Here is a 16,982-nt window from a genome sequence, read left to right on the forward strand (position 1 = left end):
CACAATGTAGTCTAACAAGTGTGGTGAAATAGAATATGGCTAGGGCTGCAAAAACCAATATTTTTACGGTCAACAGAAAAATTGTATTTTAAATAGTGAAAACTTGAATCTAACAGAAAACGTAACATTAATCAAAGACGACAATAACAATTGCATTCCCAGCACCCATGAAATTGTATAATATATTTGTTTATTGTCACAGTACAATGCACTTGCCTATTATTGTTGCTAAATAGTAAACATATGTAAACATATAATACAATAAATACACACACATAAACACTTAGTATATCATGTCATAAAATGCTCATTATAATCAAATGGCGACCTCCTCATTCTCATTTCCGTGTCGACCGTAACTGTTACGCTCGGGCTGCTCGTATAACGAACCCAAATCCTTTTGCTTACGTAGACCGTTAATTCGTAACGACAACGTAGTAGTTCCATTTTCGCCGTTACCCAACTCTGGATCTGGCACATCGTGCACGGCAGCAGCATCCGCAATTGGAAAACTGACCTTTTTGGTATTTGATGGCGGTGGTGTATTTGGCTTGGTGCGTCCTTCAAGCTTTAGTGCTGCCCGAGGAATCTTGTGCTTCACCAGTTCGTAAGTGCAGGCGTAGAGGAAGGTATACTGCTGTTGTGTTTGCACCATTTTCATGCGCTACAAAAATATAAAATTGTGTTTCAAGTCACTATTCACAAACATTCCAATTGGCAAATACATACCTGAAAACGCAATTTCTTCACAGTTTCGAATATGTTGATTTTCGATTCGCTCTTCAGGCGTTGCATTATCAAATCCAGACCAATGAATGTCCCTGTGCGCCCGACTCCAGCGCTACAATGGACCACAATGGGTGAGTAGTTGGGACGCTTTTCGGCCTTTACTTTCTTTACGAATGTGATTAGATGCATGGGATCGTCGGGACAGCCGTGATCGGGCCACTTCTTGAAGTATAAATGCACCACTTTCTCCTTTAGACCGTATTTATCGTGAACCACACAAAGCTCGGTACGATCATAGATATCAAAATGTTCTTTAGATTTTATGGTGACGCTCAGACCGCGCATTTTATATGGGAAATACTCGTTGCATTTGACCTTCAATAGATTTCGATTAGTTAAGAAAGATTTACATTCTGATAATAAAGAAACCAATCCTTACTGTATTGCCCTCCCGGAATTGTGTGACCTGAACAATAATGCGTACATTATGCTGAAGTACCATCCTCCAGAAATCCATTATACTCTCTAGCTTAGGTCCCTGAGTTGCGATATACTCCTTTTTGGTGGTGTGACCCTAAAAACCAGATATAGAGAAAGAGAGATAGAGAATGAGATCTTGAAGCCTCATGGGTTTATTTCCCTTTCCATACGTACGTCGATAAAAGATGCATTGATGTAGTCAGAACCCTCGGTATCTATGTCCAATATTACTCGATTCTTGTCATCTGAAATATTCAATTAACAGAATAGTTCAATGTCATCTTATTTGTGTTATCTTGAACTATAAACTCACAGGGATATATGTCTGCATAGCGATTCTTATTGCTACCCAACTCTGCAGCACTATAGCTAAGCTCTAGGGCTACCACGGTGATTTCCTTGAACTCACGTGCCAGTTTTTCAGGTTTGGCAACTTCCTCATAGAATATGGCAAAGTTCTTCGCTATAACATTACCAAAGGGATCTTCTATGCCTTGACCTGAGTCGCGATGCCTTCGGAAAATAATTAAGTATACAAGGGATATTTAGATATGCCTACGTATATGTTGAAATATATCATATACATATATAATCGTTATGACTTACCAGGCAATGCGCTTACGCACCCAAAGGAGAACCAAGCCAAGGACAAATGCTAATAGCAGGCAACTGCAGACACTGACCAGAATGAGGGTTACCTTAATGGCCGCATCAGTTTTGAACTCTAGCAGGGCAGCGTCGTTGTAGCCTGAACTGGTGAACAGTCGGACAACCATATTGTATTCGGTGTTCGCAGTAAGAGGACCATTGCAGAAGCGCTTCGACTCATCGGGACACTTGTCGGTGCCAATTGTAAATGTGATTGACTCGTCAGAGGTGTCTCGTCCGCTCCTGGGATTCCAGCGCTCTGGTGTTGTTTGATACTGATAAATACAATCGCCTCCAACCTGCTCCCACGACAAAATCGATGGCCAATCGTCAGTACCTAGCACATCGTATTTGAGCTCTGGTTCGCCAGCGCAATTTTTTTGTGATAGCAGTAGAGCAATGTAGATAATATTGCCCGATTCTGAAGTCAGAATATTGGCGGGCAGAGTCACAATAGCCGAAGTAGTGGGATGATTGGTATCATAGGGATTAACACGCATATTTTTAACCAAGTCCTCACCCAAGTTAGAGGGCACTACAGTAAGAAAGAAGGCGTTACATACCAAGCAACTGGAAATGTACTCGAGCCAGATTACTTACAACCCGAGGGTGATGTCCAATCCTTTTGTGCGCCTGTGCTGGTTGTGTCGACGCCTCGCGTCTTAACCGAAATGTTGACAGAGTAATTGACCTCTGGCTGGAGGTCTGTTTCAGTGTAGGACATGCGCCCAGCCTTGTTGCTGGTATCGGGCTCTACAAGACGCTTAAACGTAATAGATTCTTCACCTGCCGGTGTACCTGTAAACGACAATTCGAACCACTCGATGTCCCCATTCGATTTACAGGGAATGGTCCAGTAAATAGTTACATTTGCGCTATAGACATCAGGGTCTGGCGATGGACCCTGTAGTGTCACATTCACGTCGGTAACTGGTCCCGGAACTATGAATGAAACCTTCCGTTAAGTGAGTGGTCTAGTTAAACACTATGAGAGGTTAGCTTACCATCAGGCTTAGTCACGACAAGAAATGGCGCCGTATACTGACCCAATCCGAAATCATTCTGAGCAGCTATCTGAATTATGTATTTGACCGCTGGTGATAAATCCTTGAAGACGGACGCAGTCTCATCTCCTATAGTGTAGAATATAAAGCTTAAAAACGAAAGTAGAGCATTGACAAGATTGAGAATCACCTTTGTTATCGGTTTTAGACGCTTCGATGACCGCGTCGCACACATTGGGTATAAAATAATCAGCCTCGTAGCGCATGAGGAACGTCTGATAATACTTGATTTGTCCATTTAGATACTTGGGCGGGTGCCAGGTTAAAGACAAGGTGTTACTGGTTGCAGCATGTAGCGTTACGTTCTCAGGCTGGTCGGGAACTGCATGGGAAAATCAATTGATCAGAGTTACTATAAATGACGGAAATGTTGGCATAACTTACAGTAAATGGAAGTTTTAGTGTTTGCTTCCAAAACAGCATCTGAGGCACCGGCGATATTGTAGAGCTGCACACTGCATGTGTAAGATGTGTACGGTGAGAGAGGTTCGACGACTGCCTGGAATCCCCTACCCTCGCGATGACTCTCAACATACTTCTCGGCGTAGGTGTACACCACCGATTCCCTGGTTATGCAGCTAAAGTTCGCAAAGAATGTTTGGCAATTATTATCGTAGTCCATATTGTTGGCATTTAACTCCATTCCGTGCGATGTAGCTCCGCTGCCCGCCAACTGCAGGCTGATCTGTAAAATAAATAAGCATGTATACAAAACTGAGATATTTTGCAGACGATGAACAGACCTTTTTGGAGTTTACGACAGCTGCTGCTGTCTCGACATCAATTTGACGCAACTCCCCATCGAGATTCTCCCGCGTGTATGGTATTATCTGAATGGTGTATGCCTGACAGGCAATCAAATCCTTTTCGAACAGCACCGTAGTATCTTGGGTGCTCACGCTCAAAGCCTCAACTACTTTATTATCGTCCATCCAGCCGGTGATGCGATAGCCATCAATGCAGAGATCCGCGTACTCTGGTGTCTTCCAGCTCAGCTCAATAGAGAAGTTTTTCAGGATACTTGTGGGTTCCAGTATCTGCGAGGGTTCTGTGAAAACATTCGGTGGCGATGAGAATTCCAAGGCAGACAGTTGACAATTTCACTTACGATCCTCGCTCAACGTGCTTTGTCCCTGGAACTTAGTTCCTGCACTTCCGTTTAATGAGATAGGCACTATCTCGACGTTGTAGACGCCGCAAGGATGCAGTTTCGTAAAGTACACCCATGTGTCGCTAGTCAACTGCTCGTCACTTTCATATTCCGTTAGCCGAATCGGTCCAGTTAGATTTACCCTATAATTGGCAGCACACTTGGGATTAACCGCGGGCGGATACCAAAGCCATTGGAGCTCAGTAGCATTGACAATTTGATAGGGATTCGACACAGCACTGGGCACTGGAAGCACATAGTCAGTCGCAGAACCTCTGCATTACTTTTCTACGAACTTACGTTTTTCGGCGGATGAAAAGGTCTCTTCGCCTTTTGCTCTAGTATGTCGCTCTGCATTGATGTAGACCTCGATGGAATATTTTTCGCACCCGTGCAGATCGCTCAGTGTATACTCCTTCAGTGTGGTGTCATTGGAGAAATCGTTCCACTCGCAAACACCTAAGTCATTGGGGGAAATGAAGAGGTTCATATCTGGTGGGGAAGTAAGGTTTAATAGACTTACTTCGTGTATTATATCGTTCGCTAAATTCCTCTATCTCGGGAACATCTGTTGCTCCCGTCGTAGTAGTTTCAGTAGTTGTCGAGGTGGTGTCCTCTTCGGGTACGCAATCTAAGCGCCGCCATAGGAAGGTGTAGTTACCAATACAGCTCTTGTTGTCTGGCTCGGACCAAGTGATGCGCGTGTCTCCATTGGAACGATTACTAATGCTCAAAGTGAGATCTCCGGGCTCAAGATAGCCCGTATCCACCAACTGAGTATCAGTATCGACTGTTAGAGTCTCATTATTCTTAGTGTAAATGGTGACATTGTATGTGCGACACGGCCATATTTTGTCAAATATGTAGGAGCTCTCATCACTTAGCCGTTGTGTAGACTGCGTGTTATCGGTTGCAACTGCAATGATTTCGAAAGCCTTAACACAGGCACGATCGGTGGTCTCCCAGCTAACTTCAATAGCCGTATCCGTTGCGTTAACCGAAAGTAAAGTCGTCTGTGGGTCTGCAAAAAATCAAATTTGATTAGTAGCTGATTGGAAATATCAAAACACCTTCTTACCCGAGTAATCCGTGTAGACTAATAAGGATTGAGTAAAGGACGTGGCTTCTTCGACATCAACCGCTTTCAGTGTTATTTCGTTTGTGTAAGAGGAGCAGGGATCGAGACCCTCACTGTCACAGGATGTGCATATAAATTTAGTATCGGTTAAAAGTTAAGGCATCTGAAATCTTACCAAACTCTATCGTTAGCAACAACTGTGGGTTCGCTTCCTGTTTTACACGTTATGTTTTCTATAGTATATTTATCCTTGTCCTCATCATCAATGCTAAAGCTGAGAGAATAACGTCCACTAACCACATTCAGTTTCACCACTAAGGACAGAGAGAGGTAGAGAGAAGGTGTTAAATATTTTGATAGAGCGATCCAAATAGACTTACAATCATTGAGATCCTGCTCAGTAACTGATGGAGCTGAAGACTGAGCCTGTACCTGCAACTGCAACTGGGACCAGACCAGAAGCAGTGACGTCAGGTTGACGAGTCCATAAAGCCGTGTCCTTGACTCCCCGTGCTTGCTGCGCCTCATCTTAGGGCCACATTGCTCCAGATGCTGTTCAAATGCAATGCGAACGAATTCGGAAATTAAAGCAAGTTCAATGTCAATGTGAACGCATTAACAGCAACCTGCGAATTACGCAAACCGGTTTATTCACTTCCTTTAACAAAAATGCAAGCAATTAACTTTGTATCGAAAGTATTAACCCCACCATATAAGAAAGCAGCTCGATAAAGTGCAATGAGCACATTTATATTGATCAGACGCAAATCAATAAAACACAACAAAACGAGACACACGAAACGAAACGAGTAAACAAAGCAACAACATAGTGGATACGTGATATTGAAGAATTTGGCAGTTGAACTGTCAATTATACGCGGTGCTAACCATTATTTATTATAAACAAAGGAACAATTATTTAATAACTACGTTCAATATTTGACCCGCTCTCGGTAGCAAGTATGAGTGCCCTAATTGGGTCTGATCGAATTCGAGACACCCTATAAATAGGGTAATGATAATTATATTTTTGATTTCAAGGTGCGAGATTAAATATATTTTAATATAAGATTAAAAGTCTCATCTAAAGGTTTTTTCTGAGCTTTTACAAATGAAATACCTTAACAATAATTTTCAAAAATGTAGGAACTCCTAATTGTTTTGTATATTTAAGACGCTTAATTGACAAATCATTTGTAGATTACTCACAAATTGGTGGGAAACCACAACAGATATGCCAAAGTGAGTTCTCCTCTTAGTCAAGTTGTTTTGGAATAGACCAAAATAAATAACATTTCTTATCTAATATTCGTTCGAAAGAATTCTACAGTAAATTGAACTTGTCAGAGTTAAAAAATCCCAACAAAAATATGATAATTGCAAAGACATTTCAGCAAATTGGAAAATATCAAAAGAGTTGTATAATGGAGTGTCGTCTGAGGATTGGCAATGAGCACAAAGATTAAAAATGCAGTAAAGTCAAATATACTCGCATGTACATATACAGAGCACTTATATATACAGTGCTCACTTGACCAATGCCAAGTCCAGGGGATTGAGAAAATCTTATCAAGGCACTTCACGGACAATGCGACTACTTCAGTCGCGAAAAGAGTTTTACGAAATCTACAAGCTTATATAGATCATTATCTGGACGGGCAATCGGTTATTTGGATTTGTTGCAATAGAATTGAATACTTGCTAAAACTGTCCATAAAGAAAGCAAGCGTTGGCTATTAGGTCTTATCATGTGGTTAATTCCATCACGCAAATGAGAGAGAGCGATGTGTATTTCATCAGAAGAGCGATGAGTATTTTTACTGTTGACAATTTAATCAAACCGAAACAACGCTAATTAGTAATTTGTGAAGGGAACAATCTGAACGACAGGCATTTTGACGAGATACACATTAAAGCAAATAAAATTACATTTCTTTTCGATACTATTATTAATAGGAGTAGCAGCAGCAGCGGCAGAAGCAGCAGCGACATATTTTCATTATCTATAGAAATTGACAAATTGTATTGGTGGCAGTAGTTAGACAATTTCCTCTGTTTGCTTGCTTAAACAAATCAAAGACAATGACATGTGGCAGGTAGCACAAAAGAATTAAACGCTAATTTAAAGGCCACAAATCATTGCACAGGCAGCGACCCATCATAATCATCATCATCACCATCGTGCAAACAAAAATAAGCCAATAATAGCAATTTAACGGCTATTGAAAGCAAACGCTGGCTCGTTCTGGGTATTTAGTATTTTATCATATCAGCAATATATAATCAGAGCAGCTCCTGATAACACACTGCATATGGCAAACTGATAAATTATAGCTATATATGTATGTATGTATGCATGTAGGGTGTACACAAACATACACACAGTCGTCTGTATTGTATGTATGAAGTTTGTATCTTCAAGTATTTCCATTAATAATTGATGTTTATTGCTCGTGTCGGGGATTGCTTCCGTTACAAATTCAATTACAAATCGCACAGATTGGCAACAGTTTTCGCACTTTAAAGTTGAAATTGTTATCAAATTAACAGAAGTATTATAGACAGAGAGGTATGTGTAATGCTGATTAGAATTGCGTTGATTTGATAAGGCTTCAGTTAATAATTTGCGAATCATTTACATATTTTGGCAATTTAATCATTAAATTGCTGGCACTTGAATATCCGAAACTTGCTGCACAATTTAATACTTTTTTCCACTCACAAATTATATTGATATTCTTGTTTTTCTTCTCGTTTTCGTTATTAAGAATTCGCGAATACGCGACCAAGTCGAAATGCTTTAAAGTTGCACTTCTTTATATGCGCAACGGTATCACAATATCACTTATAACGAGGAATAACCGTTTCCGTTGAGAGCTTGTCGACTACTGAGTGTAAAAATAATAACACATGACAGTATCAATGGCTCTCTACTGATAAGCAAAAGTTCACTCCGACTTTATGTGCGTATGTGTATGAGTGTGCAAGATAAAAATAATACATGCACTTCAGTTGTAAATTGATGCGTTTTACTGTATTGTATACTTCCATTACATCGCTCTTAGTATCGAAAATCAGAGAATGGTACATTATGTAATTTTGAAATGAGCGCCAAAGAGTGAGGGCTACTGTATACTTATCGCAATAATCGATGTCTGAAGTTGATAGGAATGCTAATGCAATGCTAGAGTGGCCTTATACATTTCTCCAATAAAAAATACAAATAATTATTTTTTTGAAATTCCCATCTTAATTATTAATCAACATCAACATGGCCTAAGACAAAATTCCCTGCTATTCGCCTTTGCCTTTTTCTGGTCATTCAAATTTTATGAACAACATGGAAATAAAAAACTATACAAAATAATCCGCAACATTGATCACGTCCAGCCCGATCTTTAATGCTATTTTATACTATAATACGATTTGCGAAAACTACTTTTGGTTTGGTATATACTGATATGGATTAACGTAATTTTATAGTATATACTATATACATATATATATTTTCGAACTGATACCATTTATGGCAACGTTTCTAAACATTCCATTTGACCCCTTAATAAAAACTTGGCTTTACCATGGTATGTGTAGTTATTGTTTCTATTTGGTTTGTTTAAGATTCAAATTTGTTATGCTTATTAATAAGAAAGCATTACAAAAGAAAAAAGTCAAATGATTACTGTTCAAATATAAACAATAATAATAACTTGTAGTATGTACGCAAGGCCTTTAAAGTGTTTGAAATAATGTAAAAAAAAAAATTAATATATTGAAGGAATGATTTTTTATGGTATACAATAAACTACAATTGAATATATAAGTATTTATTAGGTCCTATAGTATTTTTGATGGTTGGAAGCGCGGTCACACTGTATCACGTTGATTGGGAGCATTTCTCGCCGCGCTCGCTTCATACTTCTGCGTAATTTTTTCGAATTAATTGAAAATATTAATTTATAATACATAAAAGCATAATTTGTGTAAGTATTTATGCAGAGTATGCCTGGAAAAATAAAATAATCGCAATAATAAATTCTCGCGCTCGCAAATTCACAATCAAAGCCTTTTTGCAAAGTGTCGTTCGTTGTGCGACAGCAACGCAGCAACGAAGTGAATGTAATGGGCAAATAGGAAAAGAAAAATTTGTCATATGTGTGAGCACTGTGAGAAAGAAACACTGTGAGAAAGAAACTAAACTCTATTTTAAACGCTATTGTTTTGTTGAAAATGTGCGTGTTTTACAAATGTATTTGATCTTTTTCTATTTTGCATATTGTCTTTTCTGACTGTTGCGGCAGCGTCACTGACTGCGCTGCTCATTCAAGATGGCCGTCGTAACAGTTTTTATTTTTCGTCAGTGTCGGTGTTGTTGTTGCTGTTGTTATTGTGCTTAATGCGATTGTGTGGTTGTATGTTTTTGTTATTGAAAAACAGCCATCAAGCAAAAGTTATGCAAAAATCATTTGTCTAAGTGTCAATTGAAAAGTGTATACATACATACGAACAAAAAAACTAATAAAAAGTGCAAAAATAATAAATATAAATTCATCGTTTTTTACAACCACTAAAACTGATGACACATCGACCCTGCGTCAGTGTCTCTGTGTGAGTGTGTGTCTGTGTGTGAGTTTTTGCGCATGTATCCTCGCTTTCCCCCTGCTCCTCGTTCGCTCAAGAATTGATCGATTTTTACCCAGAACAAAACCCCACAGATTCCCTCGTTCTTTGGACTGCGCCCTCGCCAACACCTAGGAAAGCTTTTTACATGGGGCAAAGATAAATGAAACCAGTTCTTCAAATGCAGCTACTTTGAGTTGGTAGAAATCTTGTTTTTATAACAACAACAAAAAGAGAAGTTTTTTTTTACAGTTTTCCGTTTTGGGCTGCTTTGGCATTGGCCATTGCAACACATACATACATACCTATATACATAACATATGTATGTTTGAATGTTGTATGGCATATAGCATTGTTAACAGTGCTCAGTGCAATTTACAATTCCCAGAACGTGTGCAATTTGCTGAGTAAGGCGGTTTTTTTATGTTTTGTAGTCTGGAGTCATCAAGTCTGAGACTCTTATGGTCTGTCGAGAATAAATAGCTGGTGGCATTATCTATTAAGTTTGGTTTATGACATGATGATTTGTTTTCATTTAGCATTTTCTAATGGTTATATTTAAGGTGAAATTATGGTCTCGTGCGTAGAAATGTTTTACAGGTGAAAAGTGCAATAACTGATAGTTTATAGTTCAATTGTTGCATTGCAAACTCTCCAAATATCGTGTGTGGACTACAAATGATGAACGCTTGAGCGTGTGAAACACGCGATAAACAGGCAAGTGCAAGGTCTTCTTCGATTCACTCTCATTCGCCATTGTAATTTCCCTCTCTCTCTCTCTCTGAGAGAGCACAAAGAATGGGAGGGGAAGCTTCACTGCATCCTTGTGCATACGCATTCACGAGTGTGTGCATGTGTATTTGTTCGTTGGAATGCAGCCCTGACATCAGCCACCCGCGCGAGCTTTTACGTGTAATAATCACACACATGCATACGAATTGACACAACTACATATGGATTCTTATTTACAATGCAAATGGAAAATGTAGAATGTGTAGCTTAATCTCAGAACCACAAAGCAAAAAGTAATAGACATGCGAATACTTATAAATGTGTCTGTAAATGTGAATGTATTGTGTGGGTACCAGGCTGGTAACCCTTTTTTTCTGTTTTTGTTTTTGCGTATCGTCTGCAGACGCCTTTCAAATCTTGCAGCGTGTGACCCAAACGCCCCCTTGTAGTTATAGCGGTATTCGTTGTTATTGTTGCTGTGGGACACCGTTACTACGATAGCAGCTCTACCCCCACCACCCATCATCCAGTTGGAAGGAATGTATTGGAATGCTAGCTGGCCCCAATGGGAAATGGGAATACAACGAACGCATGCCTGGTTGCCACAACAAAACGCTTGTTGTCGTTGTCCGGCATTAAGAGACTACGCCACCTCCCCTGGTCCCCTAACCCAATCAACCCACGCACGTTCCGTTAATACGCGTGACGCTTGCGGGCTGACTTCGTGTTATGTATTGATTTTTATTTTATATTTTTAGATGCGCAGTTTGAGGAATGCTCCATTCTGTCATTTTCTAGCTTTTAGCTTCTCTCAGCCTATGTCCCAGCACAACAGCTGATAAAGGCAGACTTCGCTCCTCTCTGAGAGTGAGTCATGCTTAGTTTCAATGTCGTCGTCGCGAAAAAAAATTCATCGCTTGAACTCGTTTGGTCAGTTTTTCGTTAAATGTGTGTATGTGAGTTAAACAGCTAGTTCAAAATCGTTAAATATTATTTGGCTATGGTTAAGCGTCCAAAAATAATTTGAAAACGTCATTTCCTCATTTCGAGTATGTGTGTATTAACATGTGTGAGTTTCTATGCGAATGTGTGTATTTGGTGTGTTCTCTGAGTGTAAAGGTTTATGCAGAGTTTAAGCCCCGATTTATTGTGTTGCGGCTCTCTCACTCTCTCTTTGACTATGTCTCCGTTTCTGTTTCTCCTATGTTATTTACTTATACAAAGTTGCTTGAACTACCGTTATATCTTGCTAATTGGCTTTGCCAGTTTTGCTTGTAATTTTTTCTGCAGTTGTAGATGGCAACCCTATCCAAAGAGCACACATTTGTCGTTCATCACTAAAAATGCTTATCAAAAAGAAACAAAAATAACAAAAAACAAACGTGTTAGTTATTCTTTCGTTTAGTTTGATCGTCGCGTCGCTTTGTTGCGTGCCACCTGTGATTTGTTATTGCTTGTTGTTGTTGCCATATGGCTAAGTGCCTGGCTACCTTGAGTTAATTGAATTGCTCTTGCCATAACCAACAAGTACCTGGCATGCTATTTAAAGCAACCACAGAGCCAAAACTGCTGCGTTTACTATTTTTGATGATGTTGAACAAATTTACAAACTTCTACACAGTATCTATAGCAAAATGGTTATCAATTGAAAACAAGTGCAATCTAAAGTTAACAAACAGTTTGCTGCTTGCTCAATGTCCAACAGCAATCTCTATAGACAATAGCGGTTTTATCAAAATCACACAAAACAAAACTTCGTGTGCCAGAAACACACAAAACTAAATAGTTAAGAGGCTGATGTGAATAATTATGTTGATCATTATGAGAACAAAGAGAAGAGTGATGAGTATGCATGCTCAAAATGCGTTGCCTCTTGTCAATATTGGCAAAAAAAAAAAAAAATAAATCAAAATCAAGCAAAAAAATAATTTGGGTGACTTGCCTCTTTGCGAAACTTGCCTTTTCATTTTGTGAAACCAATTTCCTGTTCAGTCAGTCACATTCAGTAAGAAACTGAAGCTGTTTGTTCGTGTATATAAACGTTGCTTCTTCTTTGATTTACTTGCAGCCCTGCACAAGAAAGGCAACAACAAATCGCAGCCACAGCAGCAAAAGAATTGAAGCACGGCCTAACCGAAGAACAGCATGAAAATGGTGTTGTCGCAGCGGCAGCGCGAGGAGCTGTAAGTAACGTTAACATGCCGCAAGAGTCAGTAGCTAACTAATATAATATTGTTTGCAGTAACCAAGCGATTGCCGATTATCTGGGCTCAAATGGATATGCCGACTCACTGGAAGCCTTTCGCAAGGAGGCCGATCTCAGCACAGAAGCGGAAAAGAAGTTTGGCGGCCTGCTAGAAAAGAAATGGACATCAGTCATACGATTGCAAAAGAAGGTTATGGAACTAGAGGCTAAGCTAACTGAAGCTGAAAAGGAGGTCATCGAAGGTGCACCCACAAAGAACAAACGCACTCCCGGCGAATGGATACCCCGACCTCCAGAGAAATACTCACTGACAGGGCATCGTGCAAGCATAACGAGAGTAAGACGAGAAGATAACTCTCGAAAGTTAATAAGTTTTTATTAATCGTTATGTTATCAGGTTATATTTCATCCCATATTCGGACTCATGGTCTCGGCATCGGAGGATGCCACTATAAAGATATGGGATTTCGAAACTGGCGAGTACGAGCGTAGTCTTAAAGGACACACAGACTCTGTGCAGGATGTGGCATTCGATGCACAGGGCAAACTATTGGGTAAATACCTCTTACTTCTCTTACTTACTGGTTAACACCGTTCGACTCTCAATGTTTATGCAGCCTCCTGCAGCGCTGATTTATCCATAAAACTATGGGATTTCCAACAGAGCTACGAGTGTGTTAAAACTATGCACGGTCACGATCATAATGTGTCCTCGGTAGCCTTTGTGCCCGCCGGCGATTATGTGCTGTCCGCCTCGCGAGATCGCACCATCAAAATGTGGGAAGTGGCCACAGGGTAAGTCGCATTCATCGTCCTTAATATATAGTTGCTAATCAGACTCTTTTTTTCACGGCCAGCTACTGCGTCAAAACCTACACCGGTCATCGCGAATGGGTGCGAATGGTGCGCGTGCACATAGAAGGCAGCATTTTTGCCACATGCTCAAATGATCACACAATACGCGTTTGGTTGACGAATTCAAAAGACTGTAAGGTGAGTCAATCACCTGATGGAATCTGTGTGACCTCACAGAATGTTTGTCTAGTGTGCTGCTACCATCAGAATCGAGTTGTTTCATTACTAATTTGTTTCATCTCCTTTTAATGTGCCCAGGTTGAATTACGCGATCATGAGCATACGGTGGAATGCATTGCCTGGGCACCGGAAGCAGCCGCATCAGCAATCAACGAAGCAGCTGGCGCTGATAACAAGAAGGGTCATCATCAAGGACCTTTCCTGGCATCTGGCTCACGTGACAAAACCATTCGTATTTGGGATGTAAGCGTTGGACTCTGCTTGCTTACATTGAACGGGCACGATAATTGGGTTCGGGGTTTGGCATTCCATCCGGGTGGCAAATATTTGGTATCGGCCAGTGATGATAAGACCATTCGAGTCTGGGACTTGCGCAACAAACGATGCATGAAGACGCTCTATGCGCATCAACATTTTTGTACATCCATTGGTGAGTAAAATTGAATTAATGTATTTATCTTTTATAAATAAATTTTTTTCTATATTTTATTTCTTAGATTTTCACAAAGCCCATCCATATGTCATTTCCGGCAGTGTGGATCAAACAGTTAAAGTTTGGGAATGTCGTTAAGAACTCAGCAAAGAATTTGCTTAATTCTCTCAATTTAAACATAATTAATAAAGCTACAATATTTATATATAAATATATATATATATATATATATATACACACATATATATATATATATATATATAGAAACATATATGTATTTAAATATGCAAATCACACCCACACAACACAGTCTCAGCCACCTTTATTATCTACATACATATATATGCGTTAATACGTTATATATCATTTTGTATGTCTAAAGTTCAATCCGAAGAAAAGCAACTGTTTGCTAGCAGATCAAGTGAAGAGAAAACGAATTATTTATTTAATTTACGGCCTCCTAATTAACTTACAATGCTACCAACTATTTACAAAGTACATGCATATTTATATATATATTTATACATATATACCTTTATACATACGATTACTGTTAATTTAGATGCTGTGTAGACCCACGCCTCAGAAATATGAAAACAAGAAACGTAATACAATCGCCCACAAAGCACGCTCGCTAGCCGACACAACTTATAAGATCCGTAGTAAAATTTCCCTAGATATTTTTGAGTCGGAAAACAATTTGAAGAAAAATATATACAAAGAAAAAAAAACTGAATAACACCATTGTAAAATTTGTCAAGTTCAAATGTTTAAATCACTCGCCCAGTAATATAGCTAAACTTCATCGAGATTTACTCGCACACAACAAAAAAAACGATGTATTCTGGTAGTAGAAGATTTCATGCCACGCCCTCGGGCAATACAAAAGTTTACACACAGCATAAGGCAAAAGTATTTTCTATAATATTAAAAACGCAGAGCGAACGACATAAAAGCAAATTTGTTACTGAGAATTACTTAAGATTTGATTTTTATTAAATTGAGGTAATTATTATTAAACAAAACAAAACATTGATAAAGCTTTTACGAAATGATTTAAGCTCGTAGTTTTGTGTTCTTTTTTGCTAAAGGATCTGAACAAAAACAACAAAAAATACCGATTTGTTCATTTTTTAAATGGCACTGGGTGTTTATTACAAAGAAACCTATAAAATGTGTACAAGTTTAAGTTTGCTTTAAGTTCAAAGTATGATTTACGCTAGGAAAAATGCTGCAAATTTAAATATAATTAATCGATCTAAGTGCAAAGGCAAACCATATGATTGTATATGTGTAAACATTATTAATTATTTGTGGAACATTGAAAACATTTCATATATAAAAGATGAAGAACAACAACAACCGGATTGTGAATTTAAACTAAAACTACAACAATTAATGTAAACAATAATAAATTTGATTCTTCAAGAAACAAAACAAGACACACAAATGGAAACAACAATTAGTCGCAATTGATATGCTCTATATGCACTTTCGACTCGATAGAGTTTAAAACATTTGCAGAACTCTTGAATTTTATGCACTTTACACGAACATTTAGCATAAGATATGCGAATCATGCGATCCGTACTCTATTACACACATTAAAAACAATGCATATTTCCTAAACGCTTCAATTTATCACCAGAGCTGCTTTACTATGATGGCCTCAAATGATGAACAAAATGCTAACGGTAATGAGCCAATTTTATCTACAGTGGCAATTGTATCGTTCAACAACAAAATAAAATGGTTAATCTATATATATATATAAATACTATATATATACATACGTAAAATAAATAAAAACGTACTTGTTTCACTAATAAATCAAATCAATTTATTTGATGTACAATATATTAAGTTAAGAATCCGTTTGAGAAGCAGACTCTTCTACTGGTTCTGATGATTCGACTACAGGATCACTTTGCTTTGTCCTTTCATCCGTTTCGATTTTTTTTGTGCTCTCCAATTTCTGTGACGTCGATGCTGCGCCACTGACCTCTTCCTCTGCACCTTCAGTATCTTTGTTCTTCTTTATTGGAGGAGCCTCTTCATCTTGTTCTGCTTCCGATGCACTCTCATTGGATGCACTTTCTTCCGGCTTTTTAGAATCATTTGATTTCTGTTCACGCGGTTGCTTTGCCCGCTGTTTCTTTTTTAGGCGCTTAGCACGTTTCTTTGCTGTGCGCTCCTCGGCAATACGCTTATTATCGTCCAGTTTCTGTTGAAAGGCGTCGTCCGCGGCCTCGCGTAAACTCTGATTTTGTATATTTTTTTGGCGGGCGTATTCCTTCCGTCGTAGATGGCGATAAACATGAAATTCGCCAGAGCCCGCACCCGCACTGCTGCCCATCACATTTCGCACAAATGTGGGTACCGAGGACATATAATCCCGCTCGCGACGTTGCTCAGGTATGACCACAGGCTTTTCCTGTAATTTAGTGCTAATTAGTAGTATTCTTTCAATACAAGTGAATTTGTTGAGACTTACGGGATTTTTCATCAGCTTCTCTAATTTCAACCTTTGCAAATCAGTGGCGGATTTAATAAAAGGCCCCAGCGGCTTGTCCTTACCATCAGAATCACTGCCGTCGGAGTCCGCATTCTTTTTCTTCTTACGCGGCTTGTTCTCAGTTTCTTTAACTAAGTTTTTAATCAACGACATGTTCGTTTGTCGTTGTTGACATCGAGTTTATTAGATTTGCCATTCTCTTACGCTTACGTTTGTTGTGAATACTATTCACATCGGTATTCACTGAATAGAAGTAGATCAAAATAACCAGCTTAAAAATACCAAATATACC

The 16,982-nt window shown here is 39.0% G+C and overlaps 3 protein-coding genes across 4 annotated transcripts; 1 reads left to right on the forward strand and 2 right to left on the reverse strand.

Annotated features, from left to right (window-relative positions):
- Window positions 1–168: 168 nt before the first annotated feature.
- On the reverse strand, window positions 169–8,042 carry LOC132789381 (phosphatidylinositol phosphatase PTPRQ). 2 transcript variants are annotated; one of them, XM_060797354.1, is made up of 18 exons: window positions 7,872–8,042; window positions 5,530–5,701; window positions 5,325–5,463; window positions 5,150–5,262; window positions 4,595–5,092; window positions 4,372–4,530; window positions 4,030–4,317; window positions 3,665–3,969; window positions 3,306–3,606; window positions 3,052–3,243; window positions 2,862–2,990; window positions 2,458–2,799; window positions 1,816–2,392; window positions 1,523–1,722; window positions 1,384–1,454; window positions 1,169–1,303; window positions 730–1,104; window positions 169–664 (listed from the first exon to the last, which is right to left on the reverse strand). In XM_060797354.1, exons 2-18 carry the CDS (start codon window positions 5,675–5,677, stop codon window positions 317–319), a joined length of 4,320 nt encoding a protein of 1,439 aa, XP_060653337.1. In that variant the 5' UTR covers window positions 5,678–5,701; window positions 7,872–8,042; the 3' UTR covers window positions 169–316. The 2 variants fall into 2 exon arrangements, with proteins under 2 accessions (XP_060653337.1, XP_060653336.1); XM_060797353.1 differs by having other exon boundaries at window positions 5,530–5,775.
- A 957-nt stretch (window positions 8,043–8,999) lies between these two features.
- On the forward strand, window positions 9,000–14,980 carry LOC132789140 (lissencephaly-1 homolog). Its single transcript, XM_060796928.1, has 8 exons — window positions 9,000–9,132; window positions 12,570–12,684; window positions 12,744–13,044; window positions 13,105–13,261; window positions 13,325–13,502; window positions 13,565–13,700; window positions 13,821–14,172; window positions 14,240–14,980. The coding sequence occupies exons 2-8, from the start codon at window positions 12,647–12,649 to the stop codon at window positions 14,311–14,313; spliced, it is 1,236 nt and encodes a 411-aa protein (XP_060652911.1). The 5' UTR covers window positions 9,000–9,132; window positions 12,570–12,646; the 3' UTR covers window positions 14,314–14,980.
- A 42-nt stretch (window positions 14,981–15,022) lies between these two features.
- Window positions 15,023–16,901, reverse strand: LOC132789143 (PRKR-interacting protein 1 homolog). The gene is made up of 2 exons (XM_060796931.1): window positions 16,670–16,901; window positions 15,023–16,609 (listed from the first exon to the last, which is right to left on the reverse strand). The coding sequence occupies exons 1-2, from the start codon at window positions 16,841–16,843 to the stop codon at window positions 16,040–16,042; spliced, it is 744 nt and encodes a 247-aa protein (XP_060652914.1). The 5' UTR covers window positions 16,844–16,901; the 3' UTR covers window positions 15,023–16,039.
- Window positions 16,902–16,982: the final 81 nt, after the last annotated feature.

Source organism: Drosophila nasuta, chromosome 3, assembly GCF_023558535.2.
Source record: "Drosophila nasuta strain 15112-1781.00 chromosome 3, ASM2355853v1, whole genome shotgun sequence".
Taxonomy (NCBI): Eukaryota; Metazoa; Arthropoda; class Insecta; order Diptera; family Drosophilidae; genus Drosophila; species Drosophila nasuta.

Coding starts and splice junctions, on each gene's coding strand:
- LOC132789143 (XM_060796931.1), bottom strand. CDS start 16,843: ATGTCGTTGATTAAAAACTTAGTTAAAGAAACTGAGAACAAGCCGCGT. Junction 16,610..16,669: donor AGAAGCTGATGAAAAATCCC/GTAAGTCTCAAC, acceptor ACTAAATTACAG/GAAAAGCCTGTGGTCATACC.
- LOC132789381 (XM_060797354.1), bottom strand. CDS start 5,677: ATGAGGCGCAGCAAGCACGGGGAGTCAAGGACACGGCTTTATGGACTC. Junction 5,263..5,324: donor GTTGCTAACGATAGAGTTTG/GTAAGATTTCAG, acceptor ATCCTGTGACAG/TGAGGGTCTCGATCCCTGCT. Junction 2,800..2,861: donor TGTCGTGACTAAGCCTGATG/GTAAGCTAACCT, acceptor TTTCATTCATAG/TTCCGGGACCAGTTACCGAC.
- LOC132789140 (XM_060796928.1), top strand. CDS start 12,647: ATGAAAATGGTGTTGTCGCAGCGGCAGCGCGAGGAGCT. Junction 13,045..13,104: donor ATCGTGCAAGCATAACGAGA/GTAAGACGAGAA, acceptor TTATGTTATCAG/GTTATATTTCATCCCATATT. Junction 14,173..14,239: donor ACATTTTTGTACATCCATTG/GTGAGTAAAATT, acceptor TTTATTTCTTAG/ATTTTCACAAAGCCCATCCA.